The sequence below is a fragment of the Apteryx rowi genome, unplaced genomic scaffold, assembly GCF_003343035.1.
Source record: "Apteryx rowi isolate R43461 unplaced genomic scaffold, aptRow1 scaffold_662, whole genome shotgun sequence".
Classification (NCBI taxonomy): Eukaryota; Metazoa; Chordata; class Aves; order Apterygiformes; family Apterygidae; genus Apteryx; species Apteryx rowi.
In genome coordinates, this window is record NW_020450941.1 from 319,410 (window position 1) to 340,014 (window position 20,605).

Here is a 20,605-nt window from a genome sequence, read left to right on the forward strand (position 1 = left end):
AAAAAAAAAAAAAAAAAAAAAAAAAAAAAAGAGAGAGAGAAAAAAGCTCCATCAATGTTTAGTTTAAATCAGACCCAGTTAAGAATTAGGGGAACGGCTTCCTGGAAAGCTGATAAAATTCAGTGTTTTTATAGTGGTCATCTGGACAAGATTTTGGAGTGTTTAGGTCAGATGTCTATGGTAGGGAAAAGTAAATGAGAGAAAAGAAGGAAATGTAAAACTCAACTATTGGGGTTGAAGATGAAGCTCTAAAGGAGAAGAAACATCTTACATGTTCTGGTAAAACTGTGGTCCTGATATCGGTGATGCTGAGTCCTTTTAGTGGTCACCAAAGTTTTCCTCAGTGCCTCTGAGGGATGAATCCTGTCTTCCCAGCAGACGGTGTTCGTGAGTTGAGTGCTAATAGAGCTGATAATCTCGGTGTCAAAGTGGGTAAAGGAGTGAAGCTTCCATCACTTGAAAATTACTGTCAGATTAAGAACAGCGTTGTGAGTGTGGAAGGGGAAAAATGAACGTGTGTTGACTTCTGTGTTTTGTTTTGTGTTTTTTTTTTTTTTTAATAGGATAAGCAAAGCCAAAAAGAAGTCAGAAGGCCTGACCCAGAGTATGGTGGACAGGTGCATCCAGGTAAAGATAGAAGTCTTCCTTTTACAGTTTATAGCCATAATAAATATGCGTTGAAACGTCTCAATGACCACGATTTATAACCTTGCTGCCGGGACTTGTCGGACAAAGGTTATCCATCTCCTTAGGGGAATTTTGAAGTGTCTGTCTCCTTTCAAGAGGAGAGACATGAGCTTCTTGGTAGCGTATCTTCAACAAAGAGCAGGTTTCTGAGTCTTCCAATCCATCTGTCTGGGAAAGCGAGCGGTACTTTGGGCAGCATAGGAGAAACCAGCATATTTCTCTGCCATTTGTTAGAAATTAATAGAGTGAGCTTTAGTGAGAAGGCCCAGGTCTACCTGTAAGGTTTGAGGGTTTCTGCTTGTGGAAGCTTAAACCTAGAGAGCCCTGTCAGTTTGTCTCTTTGGGAATCTTGGTTCTTTTTTCTTTAAGCGGTGAAGATGGGTTATTTAGAGGCTTGCACACCATGGAGTCTAAATGTGTGTTTCATCCTACCTAGGATGAAATAGCCGACTTCCTGACTGGAGTCCTCACGCGAGCGGAGAGCCACTCGGGCTCTGATCCCCGCGACCTAGATGCTGAGAAAAAGAAGAAGCCACGTGACTCGACCAGGAGGGACCTGTCGTTTGACTTGCCGGAAAGAACCAGCAGGCCTGCCTCGCCAGCAGCCAAAGTGCCCGCCTCGCCTTCGGGCTCGGAGGTGGGGACTCTACCCGGGATGCTCTGAGCTGGGGAAGGCTGAGGTTGTGTAAAGAGATGCTTTTGTGCTGCTGAGACAGGTGGCGAGAGATGTCATGGGAGTTGGGAGAGGACGTGAAGGGACTAGTGGCTTGTGCTGGGGCAGACAGATCTTCCAAAACGGACTACAGCAAAATGCACGCTTACGCGGTGGGTTTTTAGCTTCTTAAACAGAGGRAAGCCTGCCCTGTGGCAGAGGGGAAGGCTGGGTGGGAGAAGGGGAGCCAGGCAAACTGCGGCGCGATAATGTGCCGTCGTCCCTGGTCTCCAAGCCTTTTGGAGGGTGCAGCACGCTGTCGTGGTAGGGGATGAGTTGGTAGGCGGGGGTCAAGCACCGTAAGGATGTGCATTATTGCTTGTGTACTGCTATGCTCAGCATGACGACTGCCTTTTCCCAGGGGAAACGTGTGGATAAGAGCTTTTCCTTCTTTTTCGAGCAGGACTTATCCAGTGTCTCCAGCAGCCCCACTTCAAGCCCCAAGACTAAAATGGCTGCTGTGTCCTCCATCCAGAAGCCCAGCCAGATCAGCACCACGCAGCTGCTGAAGAGGCAGGTCCCGAGGACGGACACGCTCCTGACACACAAGCAGGCACAAGGTAATGCCCTGCAGCTTTCCCACCCTCTCCCCTCTTATCATCTCGATTTTTGGTCTCTATCTGCCCAGACTCGCTTAGGTTTTGTCTTCCGAGTCCTGTCTTGATTTCCAAGCTTCCTCTGGCAGTTTTCTCTCCAGCTCGGTCCCCTTTCACTGTCATCTGAAGGCAGCAGCCCGTGGGGGTTGATATTAGGTTGGAAATGGTGTTTCTGCAGCCTACAGATGCTTTGCCACTGTTCAAAGGGAGAAGGGTTTTCACTTGCTCTGGCTGACCAAGTTGCCACGTAGCCGTACTGTGATTTTGTTTTGGGTGCGAGTCCCTTGACCAGGATCTCAGCAGCAAAGGCTTCTTGGGAAATGAAAGGTGCTCAGGAGATGGTTGAGGCTATTGAATTGTGATTGAGACAGCAGGGTTTGGGTAATTACGGAATTTTGCATCAAACGGCAGAGGGAAACATGCTGAGAGTAAGAAAACAGTTTGAGCTGTTTCTTGTGCTGTTGGATGCTGATTTAAAAACTTAACTGTGCAGCTTTGGTCTGATTGTGAAAGTTAGGTAATGCTTTGCTGTTGATGATGCCTTCTGGAAGATATCAGCAGTACCTGGGGAATAGTTCCTCACCCTCCCATCTCTCCTTATTTCTTTGCTCAAGAAACGAGCAACGGGCTTGTTGTTATTTCCTGCGACAGTGTGACCCTCCACATGCTCTAAAGTCTTGCTGTAACTCAGGACGGGCTCTGGAGGAAATTCAAGCCTGGATTTTGCATAGTTTCTCAGGGCACAGACTGATGAAATCTGCTTCACTTTTTTAGCTGAAGAAGCAAGTTTCTAGATAGCGCATGGGAGGCCGGAGGAAGGTCTGTGGAGCGGCGCGTGTTGTGGCCAGCTTGTTTGGTCAGGAGCACTTCTGCAGTGCGACTTCTGGTGCGCGTTTTGTGGCAGTAAGGCGTTGAGGACCTGGGATGTGCTGGCTGACGTTTGCCGGGTGCTTTAGCACAACTGCTCATTCGAGCTAGCCACGTTGATAGTACCTCGCGCAGCTGGTATTGCAACCGGCCTGCTCCCCTTCCCGGGGTGCTGGGCCTTTGCCAAATGGCTCTGGGGCTGGAAAAGGCTTGTGTTATTTGGATGTGCTCCCCAAAACAGCAGGGACAGGAGCGAGAGTGCTAATGGCCCTTGTAGTGTCGGATGTGCTATGCGTCCATCCGGAAAAGAGGTCGGCGTGTCTCCGTGTGCCTCGTGGCTGAACGAGTTGTGTCCAGAGCTCTCCGCTTGCCTGCTCCGAGGTCTCTGTCTGTGGGTCGCAGTGGTGTCCCTGGAGTTCGCTGCCCCCCTCCAGAGCCGGGCTGTGATACTGTAATTCTCTCTGATTCATTTCAGCTCAGTTTGCTGCTTTTCTGAAACAAAACATGCTGGTGAGGAAAGCTCTTCCTCCTGGCACCTCTTCATGTCTCTTTGGTGAGTATCTCCTCACTTCTCGCTGTCTCTGTCTCCCTCCTTCTCTCTGTCTCTCTGCTACCTTCTTTCATCATCTTCCTCTTCCCTTGCATTCGTTTGGGGATGTAGTCCAATGTGTCCCCTTGTCCCCCTGCTTTTTGCTTTCTCATTGCTGTACTTGAAGCTAAAGCAAATGGCCAYGTGCTAGCTAAGAGCATTAACCTTCCTGAGCTCTCCCCCTTTCCCTGCCCCAGTAGGGAAATACTGCTCTTGGAGCCATGTCATCTGGCAGCAGTTTTTCTCTGATGGACTAAAATTTTGTGGATGGTGTGGTGGCTTCTTGTGATCATGAGTTTAACCCTTTTCGGTGCTGGGGCTGCGGGGCTGAGAAGGGGAGGTGGACTCCAGCCTGAGAGATTGTGTGTTGATGGAGCATCCTTACCGTCCAAGAGTGGCAAAGGGGCTGTCAGTGGGCACAGAAATAAGGAATTGCTGAGTGATTTGGAAAGGGTAGATGTAGACACGTGAGAGGCAGAGAACAGCAGAGAGGGCAGGTGGCGGGGTGGTCTTGGGAAGATGGCGGTGTACCAGGAACAGGAATTTTAAAGGGCAGAGTTCATGAAAGAGCTAGCTTGATGTGACCACCCGGATCAGGAGACATCCAGAGATGAGCAGTCTTTAGTCCTGCGGTGTCTTGCGTTGGATGCTGGAGCACGTAGGAGAGTGGTGGAGCTCAGTGTGTCAGGTGCCTTGAGGGTTCAGGATTGAGGGGTGAGATCCACCACTCACATAAAGATATATTTTGCTGTCTTGAGTGGCAGCAGCCATGACTGCGCATATCTGGGGTTASGAGAGGAAGAGAGGTTGAAATCCAAGGCTTTGAGAGGTTGCGTTGTCGCATGCGCTGTCACCCTCAGCTCTCAGTTGAGGTGACCCCAGGTTGCTGAGAACATTAATGTGGATGAGAACTGCCTCTCTGCAATGCCCCAAATGCCTGTGCTGCTTGAACATGGCAAAGCAAGCCCTGGATATAAAGTTGTCTACGGTATTCGGGCGTGCTGTATATAAGCTCCTCAGATACTGTAGGCTCCCTATGTCCCTTGAAGGCACACAAGGTATGGTCCAAACTGTACAGGTACAACCATGGTAATGAAGTCCTGAGGCGAGTATTGGGCCGAGCTGGTTGTTTTAAGGCTTGCTTTCTCCCTTGAGCCCTGTTTTTGAGAGACTTTGTGCCCTCCCTTGTGCTGTGAGATGAACCTGGGAGCTTACGTGGAGGAACCAGTGGAATAACTGTATTTACCCAGAGTCTTCCCTCCTGGTTTCTTCTGGGAGGAGAAAGTGGTGGCCGAGGTGGTGGTTCACCTGCCCACGGGGAGAGGTGGAGAGGCTTTACGTGGGATGTGCTGCCACCAGCCTGGCCTGCCTTTCCCTTGCCTGTCCTCTGGAGCGGTGAGCAAGTGTCAGCAACTGGGAGCCTGTCCAAAAAGGTCCAACRGGGGATGGTTTTGTCTGTCATCAGCTGCCAGATGACCGCAGCGTCTGTGCACTTCCATTCAGTTTAGCTTTGGCGATGTTTTTAGGAGTTGATGAGATCTTGGGGCTTGTTCCTCAGGCTCTGCTGCCTGACCTGTGAGGTAGGAAGCCGGGACATGTGTGCTGTGCGTGCTGGGAGCATTTGCTGGTGCCTGGGTGCTCCTCTGGCATAGCGAGCCCTTTGCAGCAGGAACCTGCGCACGGTGTGGGCCGCAGCGAGACATTGTACGCCTCTGAGCGACCGGAAATGGTTGTAAGGCTCTGCTCCTGCTCGTCTTGCAGCGGGGACGTGGAGAGACGTTGGGTCGCTGCTTGCCGATGCTTTGAGGGGCACCTAACGCCGCTGCCTGTGCATGTGCCCTTTCACCGTCCTGCTTGGCTGGTGGCACCATATCTTGGCACTCTGGGAGCTTTGGTGCCTGCAGTCTCTGCGCGGTTGGCGAGGTCTCTCCGGATGGCGGTTCTGCCCGAGCATGTTTGCGGTTGGGTGGGAGGCGTGGGAGCACTGCATGAGTGTCACGAGTTAGCGGGCTCGAGCCACGATTCATAACAGAGCAAGATGGGTGCCCATCTTGGGGACCGGAGCAGCTCCAAAACACTTGTGGTCCCCTGACATTAGGGATTTGGCCATGTCTTGTCCTGCACCCACAATTTAGAGACAAGTAGGTGCTGTGGGTGGCCTCCAGGCTGTTGAATACACAGCTTAGATGCCCAGGACTCTTGCACGCCGGGAGTTAGCTGGCTCAGAAACTGTCCGCAAGAGCCCTGATGGAGCGAGTTGCCTTTAGCTTCGAGGGAAGGCTTTTCCCAGTCATCGCAAAGCGTGGCTGCGTTTCTGAGCGCTGCCAGGCTGCGAACGTCGCAGCGGAAGGCAGAYGGGCGCTCTCGCTCCAACCTGGTCCACCAGCGTTTTGGGTCGGGGCTGGGCGATGGTACGCGTGCAGAACCGATGGGCAGGACGTGATGGTGTTTTGCTCTTGGGCTGCCTAGAGGTGCTCGCTGTGGACCCTCTGTGCCGTTCAGTCGTCCTTGCCCTGGCGAGCTTGTGCTCTAGGCATCAGGCAGGACAAAACCAGATGTGACGGGTCAAGGATGTGACAGCAAAAAGAGCTGTTGGTGCAAAAGAGAAGTCCCAGCTCACTGCTTTCCTGCCTAGGACGAAGCCCTTTGGGCTCTGGCTTTGCTGCGGCACCTTTTGTGCTCACGGCTGCTTCGCTTAGTGTCTCTAGGCCCCCTCTACGGTTTTGTCCAGCCCTTGAAGGTTGGGCTGAAGGTTGTGAGCGCTGGAAGGGATGTGCTGAATGACTGGCACGCGGATACCTGCGCTGGTGTGTCGGAGGAGCAGGGAGGCCGTGGCTGAGCACTAATCCCAGCGCCGGCAGCACGACTGCGCAGGTCTCTGCACCTTTGGTCCCTCATCTGGAAGTGGGGGGGGGATGGCAGAGTTGATTATACCATGCTTCGAAAAGAAAAGCGTTTGTGAAGATGTGTTATTCCCGTAAGCATCCATTTTTCTTTGCTGCAAAGGCATGACAGGTTTTGTATGCAATCCCACCTTAGTCTGTCTATAGCTTAAGCTAAGTACTGGCTCTAGGAGTAGCTTAGGGCGTGCAGAAGTCAGCRTAGGTGGTAAAGAGAAGAGAGGGGGTTCCTGGTGCATGGGAGATGGGCAAGGCTGGCATGAAAAGGGTGCTGTAGAAGTATGCATGGGCATGTGTCCTCCTCCACGCCTCRGTGTGTGCAGTGGAGTCACGCTGACCCCGAGGAGTCGGGCCATCGGTTTCAAAAAGCTCCTTCTGTGTCCCCCAGTTCCAGTCTCCTCGGAGCCCTCGGAAGGGGCCGAGAAAGATGATGTGCGCGTGCAGCTGAAGAGGCACCAGACCCCCAGCCCGACCCAGTGCAGCAAATCCTCCAAACGAGCCAAAATCAAGGTGACCATCGTCTCCCACGGAGATGCTGCTGGCGTGGGGAACGGAGCGCCCCTCACCGCCCAGCCAGAAAGTGAGTTGCTGTTCCCTAGCCGCTTTCCAGCCGGAGAGCGGGTTGCACCTCTGCCCGGACTGGCTCCGCGTGCTGCTGCTGCTGCATCCTCCGCGGCACAGCCTTGGGGCGGGAGGGGCAGGGAGCTGCGATTTTGGAGGAGATGGCAGCAGAAAGCAGATGGAGGCTCGAGGTGCGAGTTGCTCCGTGCCGTTTGGGATAGCTGGGGACGCGTGGGGCCTGACGGCACGTGGCCAGGTCTTGGCAGAAACCTCCGTTTTCCGTAGCGGTTCAACTTGCACGCTTTGGGGAGATGCTTGCCTGCAGCCTCGCGAGCTGCGAGACCATCTTTACACCTTCTCCCGAAGCACCGAGCTGCCGCTGGAGGTGGGATACAGGTCCCAGTGGACCCTTGCTCTAAGTAGGCCGTGCAAGTCTTCGATTCCGCCACCTGCTTGCAGGTCCCCTGCGGCGGAAGCGACTCTGGCACGGTGGAGAGCAGCTCTGCAAAGCTCTCGTCTGGGACATGCTCCCGCTTTATGGATGACCGCAGCGTTGCCTCCCGTGGGAAGATCTTAGCACATTTGGGCTTTGTGACTCAGCCGAGCGTCCTACTCCACTGATCCCCTTCGGGCCGTGCAGTGGCACGTTGTCTGTCACGATACGTGTYTGGTTTACATATTTACAAATTCCAGCTCTTTTTCTGCCTGCGTGGCTGAGAAACCCCCTGATGAGGAGCACTGCAGAGTTCCCTGCAGGCCAAGAAGAGGGGATGCGCGCAGCCTTCCTCCCAGTGAGCCTTTGCGAGGGAGGCCAGAAGCTTTGACTACCGTGACCCTCATATTTCAAGGATGATGTTGCGCTGTTGCTGCCCACGCTAGCATACACGGCTTCCCCGTGTCGGAGCGCAGAGCCCGATACGTAAAGCAATTGCTCGTGATTTAGCGTTAGCTTGATGCAGTGCAGGACTGAAGGGTCAGCACCTCCATTAGAAATATTAGGAAATCAGAGGTTTTCAAAGCTGGGGAATAATTCTGCTCATTCTGAAATGTTTCTTGGTTAATTTAACAGTTGTTTCGTACTGTGAAAATTAACTAATAAATATATGTCCTTTTCTAAGGTTACAGTTCATCTTCTGGCAGCTTTGAAAATCTCTGATTTCCAGAGCCTTTTTTTTTTTAATTCTCCAAACTTTACTTCTTTTCACAGAAAGGAAATGAATTGCAGAAGTAAACATGAACCAAACAAGAATTCCCTCTTACCGTGGGTGAGCAGGAGGAATGCACAAGACAAGCGCATTTGTACCCCAAACGCCGCAATAAACAAATATTGTGACTCGTCGCATCCCTGTGTATTTTGTAAAGTCTCTCTAAAGAACGCTTACAAAATCCATCACTAGCAAGCAGCCCTCCACGAGCTAATCGAGCAAGGTGGCAGGATGATAAGTAAGGATGATGACGTTAGGAGGAGGGGATTAGCGGAAATGACAGCGTTTAGGAGAATTTAATTCGGTCGCCAGGGCCCGAGGGGCCCGCTGCTTGCGGATCTCGAAGCTGATGCCTTCAGTCGTTCTTGCCTGTCGTAACGCTTTCACAGCGGCAGCTTTCCTTTTTTTTTTTTTTTTTAATCTGCAATTCTGATCTGTTTGATAATCCTGATTTCCCGCGGCGCGGTGGCTAGCGCGCACGTTCCTGGCTGCAGCGGAGGTCTCCTGTAGACGAGGTTTGCGAGCAGGACGAGCCCGTGGCCTGCAGCGCTGCTCCATGTCCGTGGGTTAGTGTGCGAGAGAGGGGGATCCCTAAAGACGTGTGTGGAAGAGAGAGTGAGGTTTACTTCTTTTTCTTTTGCAGTCGTTGCCGGAAAGCCAGTGCCCCTGGCTGTTGGCCAGTCCATGTCCGGTGCGAAGGAGCTGTCGGGCCTGCTTGCCACCCCCAAGTGAGTGTGTCTTTATTCTTATGAGCTGGGGATCTCTTTGGCAGGCTGCTGATGCGAAGCACCGTAACATGGTGCTTATGAGTGGATTTTCCGGAAGCCCAGGAGACATTTAGGCTCCCGAAAACCATTTCTCAACTGGTGGTCAGGTCTGAGAAGGACAAAAATGGGCAGAAGTCTATAGAAGGTATTGCGGCTGTTGGGCTATATCTCTATGGCTTCCTAAATCCAAGTTTGCTTATCTCTGTCTTTTGAATGACCATGTCAGTCTTTGCCAAAAACTTAACATTGCTGTCTTTAATCCTTCCCTTCATCCTCTCTGGCAGTAAAGCATTTCTTTCCCCAAGGCAGGGGAAGGAAGCTTCAATATATCAGTCTCTGAAGCTGACTCACCATAAGGATTTCTTTTGGAGAGTTGATCTGATGTTGACAGTCTCTCACAACACAGTTTTTTTTTTTTTAATTCACTCTATGCATTGGAGAACCAGGTCCTGTTGGATCTGGGAGCAGAGGGAGAGAAGAGCTGTTCTCCTATAGAGTAGGTTATAAATGGGAAATGTTTCACTTCAAGGTGGATTCCTTTTGTGTAGGGCCATACAGTCATTGCAGCAGGTAGGTACCCGTATAAGAAGTTCACTTCAACTTGGAAATAAACAGATTTTTGCCGTAGGTGCTCGTGGCTCTAGCTGCCATGATGTACACAGAGAAAATTCTCTTGTTTTGAGTTTTTTTAGCTCATTGTCTTCCTGCCTTACGCTTCCAGAAGGTCCGCTTGATCAAGTTAGATCAGTGACAGCTTGCTGTCAAAGCCATCTAGCATCATCCTCTCTGTAGTGTATTGCTAACCAGAGTCTTTCGCTTCTGCTTGTTTTGCAGGTTGAGTTCGGCAGCGGAAACCTCCTCCTCTAGTCCTGCCCCGTCTGCTGTGATCCCCAGCAGCACGGCGCCCAGCGCTTTCCATGCCCTGCAGAGCAGGCTGGTGGCCAGCAGCGCCCACTGCATGCAGGCCCAGCCGGCCAGTACCCTCCAAGGTACCTGCCTCTCCATGTCTGTCTTGTGAATGTAAAAGGTAAACCGGGTTCAAAATCGTTTGGTGGATTCTCTTTTTTGCCTTCCCTGGTTGCTTGGGGGTTTGCCCTGCAGTGGCTGAGGCAGCGTTTGTAGTGCTTTGCTGTCCCAGGAGCCCATGGAGATGTGGTGGGATGCTCTAGTGAGACTGAATGAGCAGCAGGTGACCTGTTCATTGCGTTGTCGTTTAAATGTAACGATGCCTTGAGATACCGGACATCACCTCCTTCCAGGGAGGAGCAGGAGCAGCCGTCGTGCTGTCAGATGCCTCCCTCGTTTTACAGCTGGCCTCATTTGCAGCCGTGGCAGTGAAACGTGGTGGACTGCGTGTTTGTAGAGAGGCAAGGAGGATCCCTGACAGCCTAGAGGCAGGGTGCTTGGGACGCCGCTCTTTTAAATAAAAATTTCGTGCTGACGCTGCCGTGTGATAGATGAGAACCTGGAATTTCATGGTGGTTAATTCTCCCAGCATGACTATTTTTTATTTATTTATTTTTTTCCTCAGGAGCAGCATCTGCCAGCAGCCTGCTGCAGGGGCTGAGCTTCAGCCTGCAGGACATCGGGACCAAGTCACCAGCCCTTCCTGCCAGCGTGGCTGCTGCCGGGCCGCCCGTGCAGGTATGCAGCCTGCGAATGTCAGACGTTGCTCTCCRAAGGGAAGCTCCATGGAGGATGATAGCGGTAGCAGCTGGAGCAGGAGGGAACCCCCATAGACCGCATGTGTTCTGGGACCAGAAGCGATGAGGGATTCTAGGTGTGAACAGCAGTTGGGATGATGCATCCAAGCTTTGGCTGTGTGCTAGGGACTACAGGTTTCCAGTAAGTGGTGTGAGTTCTGGGAAACGGGCTATGGGAAATTGTACCAGAATTGGGCTGGGCAAACATCTAGAAAATGTTGAGAAGGACTTGGAGAATGGGCTGGGGGGATCAGAGTCTTGTTCTCCTGGTGTATTATACCACAGGAAGAAAAAATTCCCTTCAATTTGAGGAGACCTCGTTCAGAAGGGGGGTGCTGCATTGCACGATTGAGCCACAGCTTCTCCCAGTCATGCTTTTGAGTTGAAATGAGGGTGTCCAGACTGGAAGGGACAACTTTATCTGCTGTTAAACCTGCTTGCTGCCCCCTGAATGAAGTGTGGAAACTCTCTGCCTGACCTCAAGACCTCCAGCTTCTGCCTGAGGGAGAAGCTGTGCCATCCCGGCCTCCCCTTTCCTTCCGGATACTCACAGTGCTTCTGCTTCTCTTTCCAGACCTCAGCTGTGAAGACGCCTGCGCCTATCCAGAACCTGAGCGCCATAACCACAGGCACCGGCACAATTGTCCGCACCATCCCGGTTGCCACCTCCTTGTCTCTAGGAGCCTCAGCAAGCGGGAAGCCCACAGCCATTCACCAGCTGCTGACAAACGGGGGATTGGCGAAGCTGGCCAGCAGTCTCCCTGGCTTGGCTCAGATCTCCAACCAGGCAGCAGGTGAGGGAGAGGGGGGCAGGCGGATGATGCAGGCGCCTGGAGCACCATCGTCCTTCGGATGGGTGTTTCCAAAATTTATCTTGCCTTTGTGGTGCTCTCTGAGCTGTGGCTATGGGAATCTCCGTGTGCTGGCAATTTGTGAGCAGCTCCTGATGGGAAGGGACTTCTCTGATGCAGCCCCTGCTTGGTGGAACGTGGCCTCCACCATTCCCATGTCTCAAGGAAGTCTCTCCCATTTGTTTTCTAGGCTTGAAGGCCCCAACGACCATTACTGTGACACTGCGTGGGCAGCCCAGCCGAGTGACCACGCTTAGCCAGGCTGCGATGGGGGCTATCCAGCCTCAGCTTGAGGAACAGCCGATGCAGACGCAAGCACCTCAGGTAATTTTTGGCATCTGCTCTGTCGAGAAAGTGTCCACTGCCACACTGAACCTTTTCTGACCATGGTGGTCAACATCAGGGAAAAACTCCTGGGGGGAAGTGGTCTTAGTCACTCCGTCTCCCTTGGGTGTGATGAGTTTTGTTGCTGTGCGTAGGTTGTCTGTACTGCCATGCACTGACCTTAAAGGAGCCTTGCAAGGCAGTGGTTAGAGGAGGACCCATGTCATCTCTGAGTCTCTTGGTGGCAGGGTCACCTCCTATAAGGAGGTTGTGCTTGATATTGTGCTAGTACTGCACCAAGGGAATCACTCTCTATCTAGACTTCTGAAGCTGGCATCAGCATGGAAATTATTGCGAAGCTCCAGGCTTTCTTGGCAGTAACAGGCTTTGGTGGGAGGAGGAAAGCTTTTTCTCAAGTGTCTGTCTCCTTCCCTTATTCAGGCAGGGAGGTGGGTCCAGCTGTGCTGTCTGGAGTCCTCTTCCTCTTGAAAGTGCTGCTTCCACCTGTTAGATGCCCTGATGTGAGGCTGCGCCCTGTGGGTGTCTGGGATGCTGTCCTGCTTGCCTTTGCAGGTCCCCAGGTTCTGCTTTTTCTCACTGCCATGCTGTTGAAACCTAAATACGGAGTGTTGAGCACGTGCTCCAAAGCCGTATCTGTTCACAACAGAGCTCCTTTTGGAGGTGCCTCACTGACAGAAGGAAATGCTGTTACCATTTGGACTCTCAGCGTGCCAGGTAGTGTCTCAAAGGATCCTGGCTGCCTCGCCTGCTTCCCAAGATACATCTTGGTGCGGTTGAGTTGAGAGCATGACCTGTCAAGGTGGAGAAGGTTTTCTTGTAGTGAAGGTAGTGGTCTCAGGTACTGTAACTTGGACCTCTCCATCCCAAATCCTGGACTAGGACTCTGCACTAGTGGCCTTCAGCAGAGCTGGGCAGGCAGGAGCAGTGAGCACCTGTTGTCATAGTGTGTCCTAGCCCAACAGCTACAAATGCCAGATTGAGGCCAGTTGCAAGAAGGAAACAAGCTGGAAATGGAGCTTTTGGGCCCCCAGAGGTAGAAAACAGGAAATTTAACGCAGACATAGTCTTAGGCTCTGTCCTAAACAGCTATCAAATAAAAGTTGGTTCTGATCGTCTGTTCTGACTCTCTGCACAGAACAGTTAGTCAGTGGTGGCTGTGATGTGCCATCAGCAAGGTTCGAACCCAAGCCCTTGTTTGTCACAGCTCAGGTGGCTTTCCCGCAATCCCAGCTCCGACTCTGTACAACAGTCACGTCAGTCCTGTAGGTCCTCTCTCAGAGATCAGGATATCTTTGAGAATAACAGCTGTTGTGCTGGTGTTATTGGGAGGTCGCCTGATCAGGTGATGTCCTTGCTGGAGGCTGTCTGTTCTGGCAAGGGGTTGAGGGCCCGTGCAGGGGCCAGCCCAGGCCTGTGATACAGGACTGAAGGAGACATCGTAGGAAGGGCTGCTGTCGGCCTGAGGATGAGACTGCAGAGTGAGTTTTGGTAGGTAGCACCGGCCTGGTTCTGGTTTGAGATAGAAGCAATTTCCTTATGAACAGTGTGAAGGGAACCGCAACCTGAGCTGTTGAGGCTCCGATGATACGACGCTTCTCTAAGGAGCAAAGCTTTGGGGGTAAATGAGAACTGTCGAAGCTTGCCAAGAGCCTTGAGTTAACTGGGATTCAGCTCAGGGACATCAGAAGCACTGGTAGAGTGGAGACTGCCAGTTGCACCACTGATAAAATGAGATGCCATCACTTCCCCCATCCTAAACACTTGGGATATAACTGACTGTCCAGCAGATGCTGTCTGCAGTCATTTGAGACAGGCATCTGCAGGAAGAAATGAGTTTAAAGAGCAAGTGAAGAGGCTTTCCTAATAAGTGTTACAGCTTGGGCACTCGGACAAACATGGAGAATCCTGTGGGGATCAAGCCCCAGTTCCCAGTGGGGATTATAAGCTGGTGCTGAGGGCATCTGAGGATGCCAAGGAGATAACTCCAGATTGCATTGGCAGTTTTCTCTTGCACGTGATCTTCCTACTCCCGGTATCACTAACGCAGATTCCTGGCAGGTAAGCTGGTGTAGGAGATGCAGAGCAGTTTTTGCTTCCTAGATGAAGCTCTGTTTTTTGATCCCTTTTGTCGGGGAGGCTCAAGTTGTGGGCAGCCTCGTGGAGGCAGGGAACGCGCTTCTACGCCTTGCTGCTGTCTGCGGAGGCTGGCTCTTCGGGGTTGCTCGAAGCCCCAAGATACGTGAAGGAAGGTGTTGTCCTGGGGGATTGTCAAGCCTTCAGATGGAAGCTGGGTAAGTTAAGCCATAAATCCTTCATTTGTCCTGCACTACTTCAGAGGTGGCATCGTCTTCACCGTTACCAGTCGTTTCGACGCAGCAGCAGAGTCCTGGATTGTTGCTGGTTAAAGCTCAGCTACGGGAGCATCCGGTTCCTTCCTCCCTTGACTTTTTTGTGTCTCTTTCAGTCGCTTCGCTAGGGTGACAGAGCCGGCGAGCGCTGGCAGAGCTGATGCGCTGCCGGCTAAGCGAGCGCTCGGCAATACAGAGCTAGTGATGCTCAGTGTATCCACTATGCAGATCCCGTCGGTGCTAAGAGGAGGGTGAGTCACGCTGCTGTATCGCCTTGTAGGTCTGAGCTGCTTTATCCCCGTCGGAGTCCGTTGTTGTGCTCTTCAAAGGCCATTTGAAGAAACGATCCGCAATGGCATGCTCTCCTTTCCGTCCTTTGTAACTTGCTTCGAGAAGCCCTAAGTACGTTTGGCAGAACAGTAACTTGACGGTGGCGTGAAACTCGGCATAGACGGACTCCAGGGTATTGCACGGGTTAATGTTTTCAAGGCAGCGACACTCGAAACAGGACATTCGATCCCAAATGCGACTTTCACCCACAGTGCTGAGTTTGTGTGTTCGAGGCAGTGACGGACTGCGTGGCTGGCTGCGAGAGCTGCTTCAAAAGCAAACTGAAAGCTGGCTTTTACAGGAAACGGAACGAGCTGTGTATTTTTGTAACTAATTATAGTCCTTACCAGTGTGTTGGGTGTACCTTTAGCATGCAGAATTACGTAATCTAGCAGTGTTTCCTGTAAAGAGCAAATTTCTGAAAGGCTTTGGGAGGTAACCCCCACGGCATAAACTCTTGTGATTTCAGCAGCAACCCAAGCTATCGTTGCTTGGGTTCCCTTTGAAATTCCAGCTGGCGGCTCGGCTGTGCAGGAAGCATGAAGCCCACGTGTAGGCTGTGCGCTGTGATTTTAAACTTTGAGGCCTGGGGCGATGTCTGTAGCAGCCGAGATGCAGTTTGAGTGGGCAACTCTCCTTCCCCCGTGGGCTTTGGGCATTAAGCAGAAGGGGGAGGATTGAGGAATCTCCCTGGAGAGCTCGGTGCAAATGCGTTCTGCGAGTAGCAGAGTAAGAAAAAGTAGGGTGTTCGGGTGGCGTTAGGGTGAAAACACGAGCAATCTTCAGCTTTTGTTTGCGAGAGACTGCTCCACCCTTGATCTCCACCAACCCCTTCTGTACGGTTCTCTTCTCCAGCGTGGTTATATGCTGACAGTCGCTCCGGAAAATGCAGAGTTTGAGTGGTGCCAATGCTGATCGCACTCTGTTTTCTGCTTAATGCCAAACAGACTTAAACGCTGTGATGACCGGAGCTGCAGGCTGAGGTGGTGATTTGAGCTTTGGGCAAGGGACGACCCTAGATGGCATGAGGAGAGCCCTGACTCCAGCCCTTGCCACTGCCCGAAGCTAGCTCTACTGGTGATGGGTTTGTTGTAAGCAGGCACTGTTGCTAGCAGTGATGTTTTCATGAAGTCTGACCTGTTGCGAGGATTGTGTCCAAGCCAAACCTTTCAGAAATAGCACTAAAAACAGGACAACCCGAGCTAAACAGGCCTTGAGGGCTCTTCTGGTTTGCCTGGAGAATGTCGACCAATGAACCATCTTGGACTAAGAGTTGCAGAGAATATTTCTTTCTGGGCTCCTCCTTTTTGTGCTGTGACCCAACCTTTTGAGATGGGTAACGGGGCGACTGAAAGCGCCTTAAAGCCCATCGGTGGTTTTGAGTGGGGATCTTCACCGTACTCTTAGCCTTCTGGCCTTCAGGGGGCTTCCAGCAAAACCAAACGCCTCTCAGATCACTGGGCATTGAAATTCATTGCTCGAAGTTTCAGTGTGACTGATGGCCATACGCCTGATGGGTGCTCGAGACAGTCATCTCGATCTTAACGTAACCCTTGGGGGCAGCAACATTGAGCCTGCCAGCTAATGGGGCCCCGTTATCTTGCTGAACGAGGCAGAGAAAAGCAGGTTGTGACCTGCACGAGCATCAGGAAGGAACGGCTCAGTCTTGGGCTAAGTGGTGGAGGAAAGCGAGCAAGTTGGCTCTGAGGAGTCTGGATGAAGAGGCCGCTGTCTGCCTTTGTAGCTGAGAGTTTGCTTTGGAGTTTAATTTATGCCTTTGAGTGGTTAGGGCTCCTGGGGAGTGCCCACAAGTGCGTGGAGAACTTGCAGTCACCTTCTTGGAGTATTTGTAGATGAGCTTGGAAAGAGTGCAGGCAAGTGAAGGTGGCCCAGAGCCAAGATGGTGCTTGAAGAACCCCTCAAATAGGGGAATTTCTAGCTATATCACTGCAATTTGTCAGTCCCTGAAGGCCAGTGCTCTCCAGAGATGCCCTGGCTGGGCTGCAGTCTTCCATAGGACACAAATCCAAACTCCCCAGTTCGGCCAAGGAGGGCGTTGGACATCTGTAAGCATCTGGCGGATGCCAATGCCGTGCAACCCAGCGGGTTGTCGTAAAAGGGGCTTGTAAGGCTTCCGCAGGCAAGCGGGGAGCTCTTCCGACACAGGCGGCGTGCTTGGTTTTGTGTTTTTCCAGGCTTTGGTCCGCTGGTTCCAGCGGTAACGGCACGTCGTTCTTGCGAGAGAGTCTGTGCAAAGGGAGAACTGCTCTCGAGTCCAGTTCCTGGCTGTTGCTTCACTATCGTTTCGGAGAAAACAAGAGCCGGACTGATTTCCCAGGGTTGCTGACAGCCAGAGCCAGGGGTGGGAACAGAGCCGTCCCATTGCACTCCAGAAAAAGGAAACGAGTTTGTGCCAGTCTCAGCCCAAGCGCTGACAGTGGTATTGGGGTTGTAAATGACACCAGTGACTTCGGAACATGAGTCTCTGCTTGTCTTGCTGCAGATTTTTCCTTGAGTTTAGAAACGATCGAGCAGAGCGAGGCACTTAGAAGCACTAGGGAAAAGGTTTTAATTTTGAAGGCGAGGGAAGCCTCGAGTCCTGAGGCACGGTCGCAGCGCCCGAGCGCACAGCGGGCGCTTCCAGTAGCTCTCCGTTGCTTTAACCCTTCCAGGCTCCGGACGGTGCAGTTGGGAACTTGGCCGCCCCAGCTTCCAGTGCCGCCTCTCCTGGCAAGCTGCTGTCTCAGATGGATCTCAGCAAAGCCCAGGCTGGCGCAGAGATGGCTCCCGCCGACCCCGCGGCCCACCTGACCGCCGCAGCACCCGTAGGTGAGGCGCATGGCACTTGCGGGGCGCGGGCAGCCGGCCTGGGGGCCAGAGCGGAGGCCGGGTTGGAGCCATGCCTGCCCGGCGAGCTGCCACCCCGGGGGAATAGCCGGGCGCTGCTTGAACGGTGCTTATTTTTAAGTCCGTTTTTCTTTTTTTAAGTCAGGTCCCCCGTCAAGCGGTTTCTCTGCATGAGTACACGCAGTTCTGGTTTGGCTCGATGCAGCGGTTTTTGAGCAGTTGAGGAAGACTAGGGTGCTCGACTCATTAGCCCGAATGCAGAAGTGACTCTCCGCCGTTGGCGCTCGGGGCCGTCGCAGACCTTCGTTCTATTTTAGCGCTTGCCGCCATCACGCGCTCGTAGCGTTAGCCGCTCTCCGCGCTGCCCACGTCCGTTTATCTCGCCTGGGGGGAGCGGACGCATCCAGTTACCGCTGAATAAAGGCTGTAGAGCTCTTACCCAGCCGGCAGCTTCAGACTTCAAAGCTACGCAGGGCGGTGGTGCAGTCCGCTGCATCCTCAAAAGGCTTCTGCGCAAAAGCGCCCGCTATCGGACCAGCCGGTGTTTCCAATTCCCTCGGTCCGAGCGATTTCCAAGCGAATGGAAGGGCGCGCGGGTGCGAAGCGCTTAGAGCAGAGCAGGCTGATGGATGAAACGTGATGAAGCTGTGCTGGTTTCCCAAAGGGCAAGCGAGGCAGCTCCGGACCACGCGCTGTTTTGCTGCGCTGTTAGCTCTCCTGGCAGGGATTAGACCCGGCGAACTCCGACCGCCGTAGACCTCCAGACTCTGCCGGTCTCCCCCAGGACTCAGCGGGGAGGTGCAAAAGCGTCGTGGTTGATTCTGCTGAAGTTTTTTCCCCGTCCCTTTTGCTGTTTGTGTCCTAACTAGTGGGTGAAGTTGGAGGTGGGGAGAAGTTTTCCCCTTTTCGCTGGAGGCTCAGGATGGCTTTGAATCCCACCATGGGACCTGTTAGGAGAACTTCTGAAGCAGCAGGGCAGGCCGGGATGTTAGTACAGAAAGTTTTCCAGCCTTTTTCTGTTTTGTGGAGCGGTTGTTGCTGATGCCTAACAGCATCTCCACGTCTCTGTGCCGCTTCCCAAGCCTGCTTGGGGATGACCAGAGTCTCCTGTTCCTGCGGTACTGTCCTTGGAGCCTCTCTGATCCCCCCAGCATGGTGGGATCAGTGTCCCATCCTGATTAGAGGGTCGGTCGTCTGCGTTTGCTCTGTGCCTTCCCTGCTCGAGCCTGGCACTTTGGTTCAGAGAGGTGCACGCTGTGCTGACGTTCGTGATGTGCCTTCATGTCTGAGTGCGAGGGAGGGCGCGATGCATCTTTGATACCACCACGTTTAGCGTGATCCAGCATCGCTGGGCGTGCTGCCGGTTGTTGGTCGGTGCAGGGTCCCGGGGAGCCGGAGCAAGTCGCAGCCTTGGACGACCGGCCGGGGTGAACCGTGGGCTGCTCCAGGTTGAGATCTTTCTGGTCAGCTCAGCCTTCAACCAGCAGCAGGTCTCTGCTTTTTTCCCCTCTGTTGAGCACATCTAAACCCAGTGATTTCAGTGACGTGTCCCTCTGCTCTCCTGGTGGCAGCGTTTGTTTGCTCTGCGGTCTCGCAGTGACCTTAGACGTGGCTGAGGGCTGCATTTCTGCTGAGGAGCCGACTTGCAAGGGGTAATAACCTCCCCTGCCGCCTAGAGCGTGAGGAGGAGGATGAAGGACTTCATCTCACAGGGCCTGAAATCTTTTATCCACCTCCTGGGATGGAGCGTGACAGGCATCCGAGCTCCTCCAGCGGCATCTTGTCCACCTTCACTGCTGGTGGGATGGAGCTGGAAGTGCCCGAGCTGAATGAGGGCTTGTTCGGAGCCTGGTTGCCGAGAGCTGCGTGAGCTCGGCGTGGTCCGCGGCCGCTCGGCGGGTAGGACAGGGCGAGCCGGAGCGTGCTCGGCCAAGGCACAGCCCTGAGGTCCCCTCCCCATGCGAGGGGACTTTTCTGGGGAGAGGCCAGGCCCGTGGCCATGGAAGAGCTGGGGTTTGTTTTGGGGTCTCGCTCTGCAGAACGAGTAAGGCAAGGTCTCCGGCGTTCAGCCAGAAACCCTGCGGCGCCGATGCTGCCGCTGGGGGCTGCAGCGCAGGGTGGGCACCCGCGTCCCCGCGGCCGCTGACCGCTCTCTCCCCTTCTCCCCAGTGACCACCACCAGCCCCATGAAGACGCTGTACGTCATGTCGGACGCCAAGCTGTCTGCGCTTACCAAGTCTGTGATGGGTGAGGCTACCTCTGTCCCCCTCAAGCCGCCGGGCATCCAGCCTTCCTCCTCCTCTTCCTCATCTTCTKCCAGCTCTCCCACTGGTGCCGTCACCTTCGCCACCTCCCCGCTGGCCAGTGCCCCCAGCCCTCCCAGCAACCTGGTGCACCCGAAGGTGGGACCCGTCCTGCAGACCGCTTCCAAGACCGTCATCCTGACCTCRACGCTGGCTGCGGTGAAGGGCGATGGGCCCCTGGGACACATCGGGGAGAAGGTCAGTCTGACCAAGAGCGCCTCGGCCCTGGGCCACGCTCTGGGGGCGGTGGAGACCCTGGGGAGGGTCCCCTCCGTGGTGGACGACGGGAGCACCATCATCCACACCAGAGAGACTCTGGCCAACAGACATTTGCTGCCGCAGGGGATGCTGCCTGGAGGGACCGGCACCACGCTCATAACCCTGGGCAGCAGCCTGGCCAGCTCCTCCATCATCGCCACCGCGGGGCCCACGCTCGGCCAGAAACCCTAGAGATCTCCGGGCGCGTTGGCCGCAACCCGTGGTTCGGCCTTGGGGAAGACCGAGCGCGGCCGTGGGGCGGGAGGGGAGGTCACGGGGGCAGGTTTGGGCTGGAACAAACTGGGGGGGGGGACGTTTTCTGGTTTTGTTGCTGTTTAATAAACTTTTTTGTTGTTTTCTTTGCTGCCTCCTCCGTTGTCTCTGTCCCTTCCGAAGGCAGCTTTGGTCGCAGCCTAGCCGAGGGCTGGTTAGACGCTGCGTTTAGAAGAAACCGGCTTTCTCAAGGGCTCGTCAGTCTGGTTTCTCTTGCGTTGGCGCGGGGATAGACAAAGAAGCCTTGTGCAGGCAGGCAAAAAAATTCATAGGATCGCCTCGCGCTGCGGGTCTCGGGAACCGGCTGTGCAGCAACGGGGGAACCATCTGAAGGGAGCAGCTCTTCCCGCTGGGATCGTCCGCTGCTACATCCTTCCCGGGGGTAGAAGTTTCAACTGATTCCTGCTGCCTTTTTTGGGGGGAACTTGTAGAAAAAGTGGATTTAAATCCACTCTGAGCCCCC

The 20,605-nt window shown here is 53.6% G+C and overlaps 1 protein-coding gene across 5 annotated transcripts in view; it reads left to right on the forward strand.

Annotated features, from left to right (window-relative positions):
• The window catches only part of KANSL3 (KAT8 regulatory NSL complex subunit 3), a 27,159-nt gene extending 7,016 nt beyond the window's left edge, over window positions 1-20,143 (forward strand). The window contains exons 10-21 of one of the 5 annotated variants that reach the window (XR_003256560.1): window positions 564-627; window positions 1,124-1,324; window positions 1,803-1,959; window positions 6,740-6,931; window positions 8,761-8,845; window positions 9,719-9,873; window positions 10,416-10,528; window positions 11,162-11,381; window positions 11,629-11,762; window positions 17,134-17,290; window positions 17,450-18,798; window positions 19,478-19,511. Coding sequence is in view for 4 of the 5 variants with exons in the window: in XM_026085231.1 (XP_025941016.1) it covers window positions 564-627; window positions 1,124-1,324; window positions 1,803-1,959; window positions 6,740-6,931; window positions 8,761-8,845; window positions 9,719-9,873; window positions 10,416-10,528; window positions 11,162-11,381; window positions 11,629-11,762; window positions 17,134-17,290; window positions 19,478-20,061 (2,062 nt within the window). In the remaining variant the exon portion in view is untranslated. Of the gene's footprint in view, window positions 1-563; window positions 628-1,123; window positions 1,325-1,802; window positions 1,960-6,739; window positions 6,932-8,760; window positions 8,846-9,718; window positions 9,874-10,415; window positions 10,529-11,161; window positions 11,382-11,628; window positions 11,763-17,133; window positions 17,291-17,449; window positions 19,457-19,477 lie in introns of those variants that run through there. The other 4 variants (XM_026085232.1, XM_026085233.1, XM_026085231.1 and 1 more) reach the window with 4 other exon arrangements.
• Window positions 20,144-20,605: the final 462 nt, after the last annotated feature.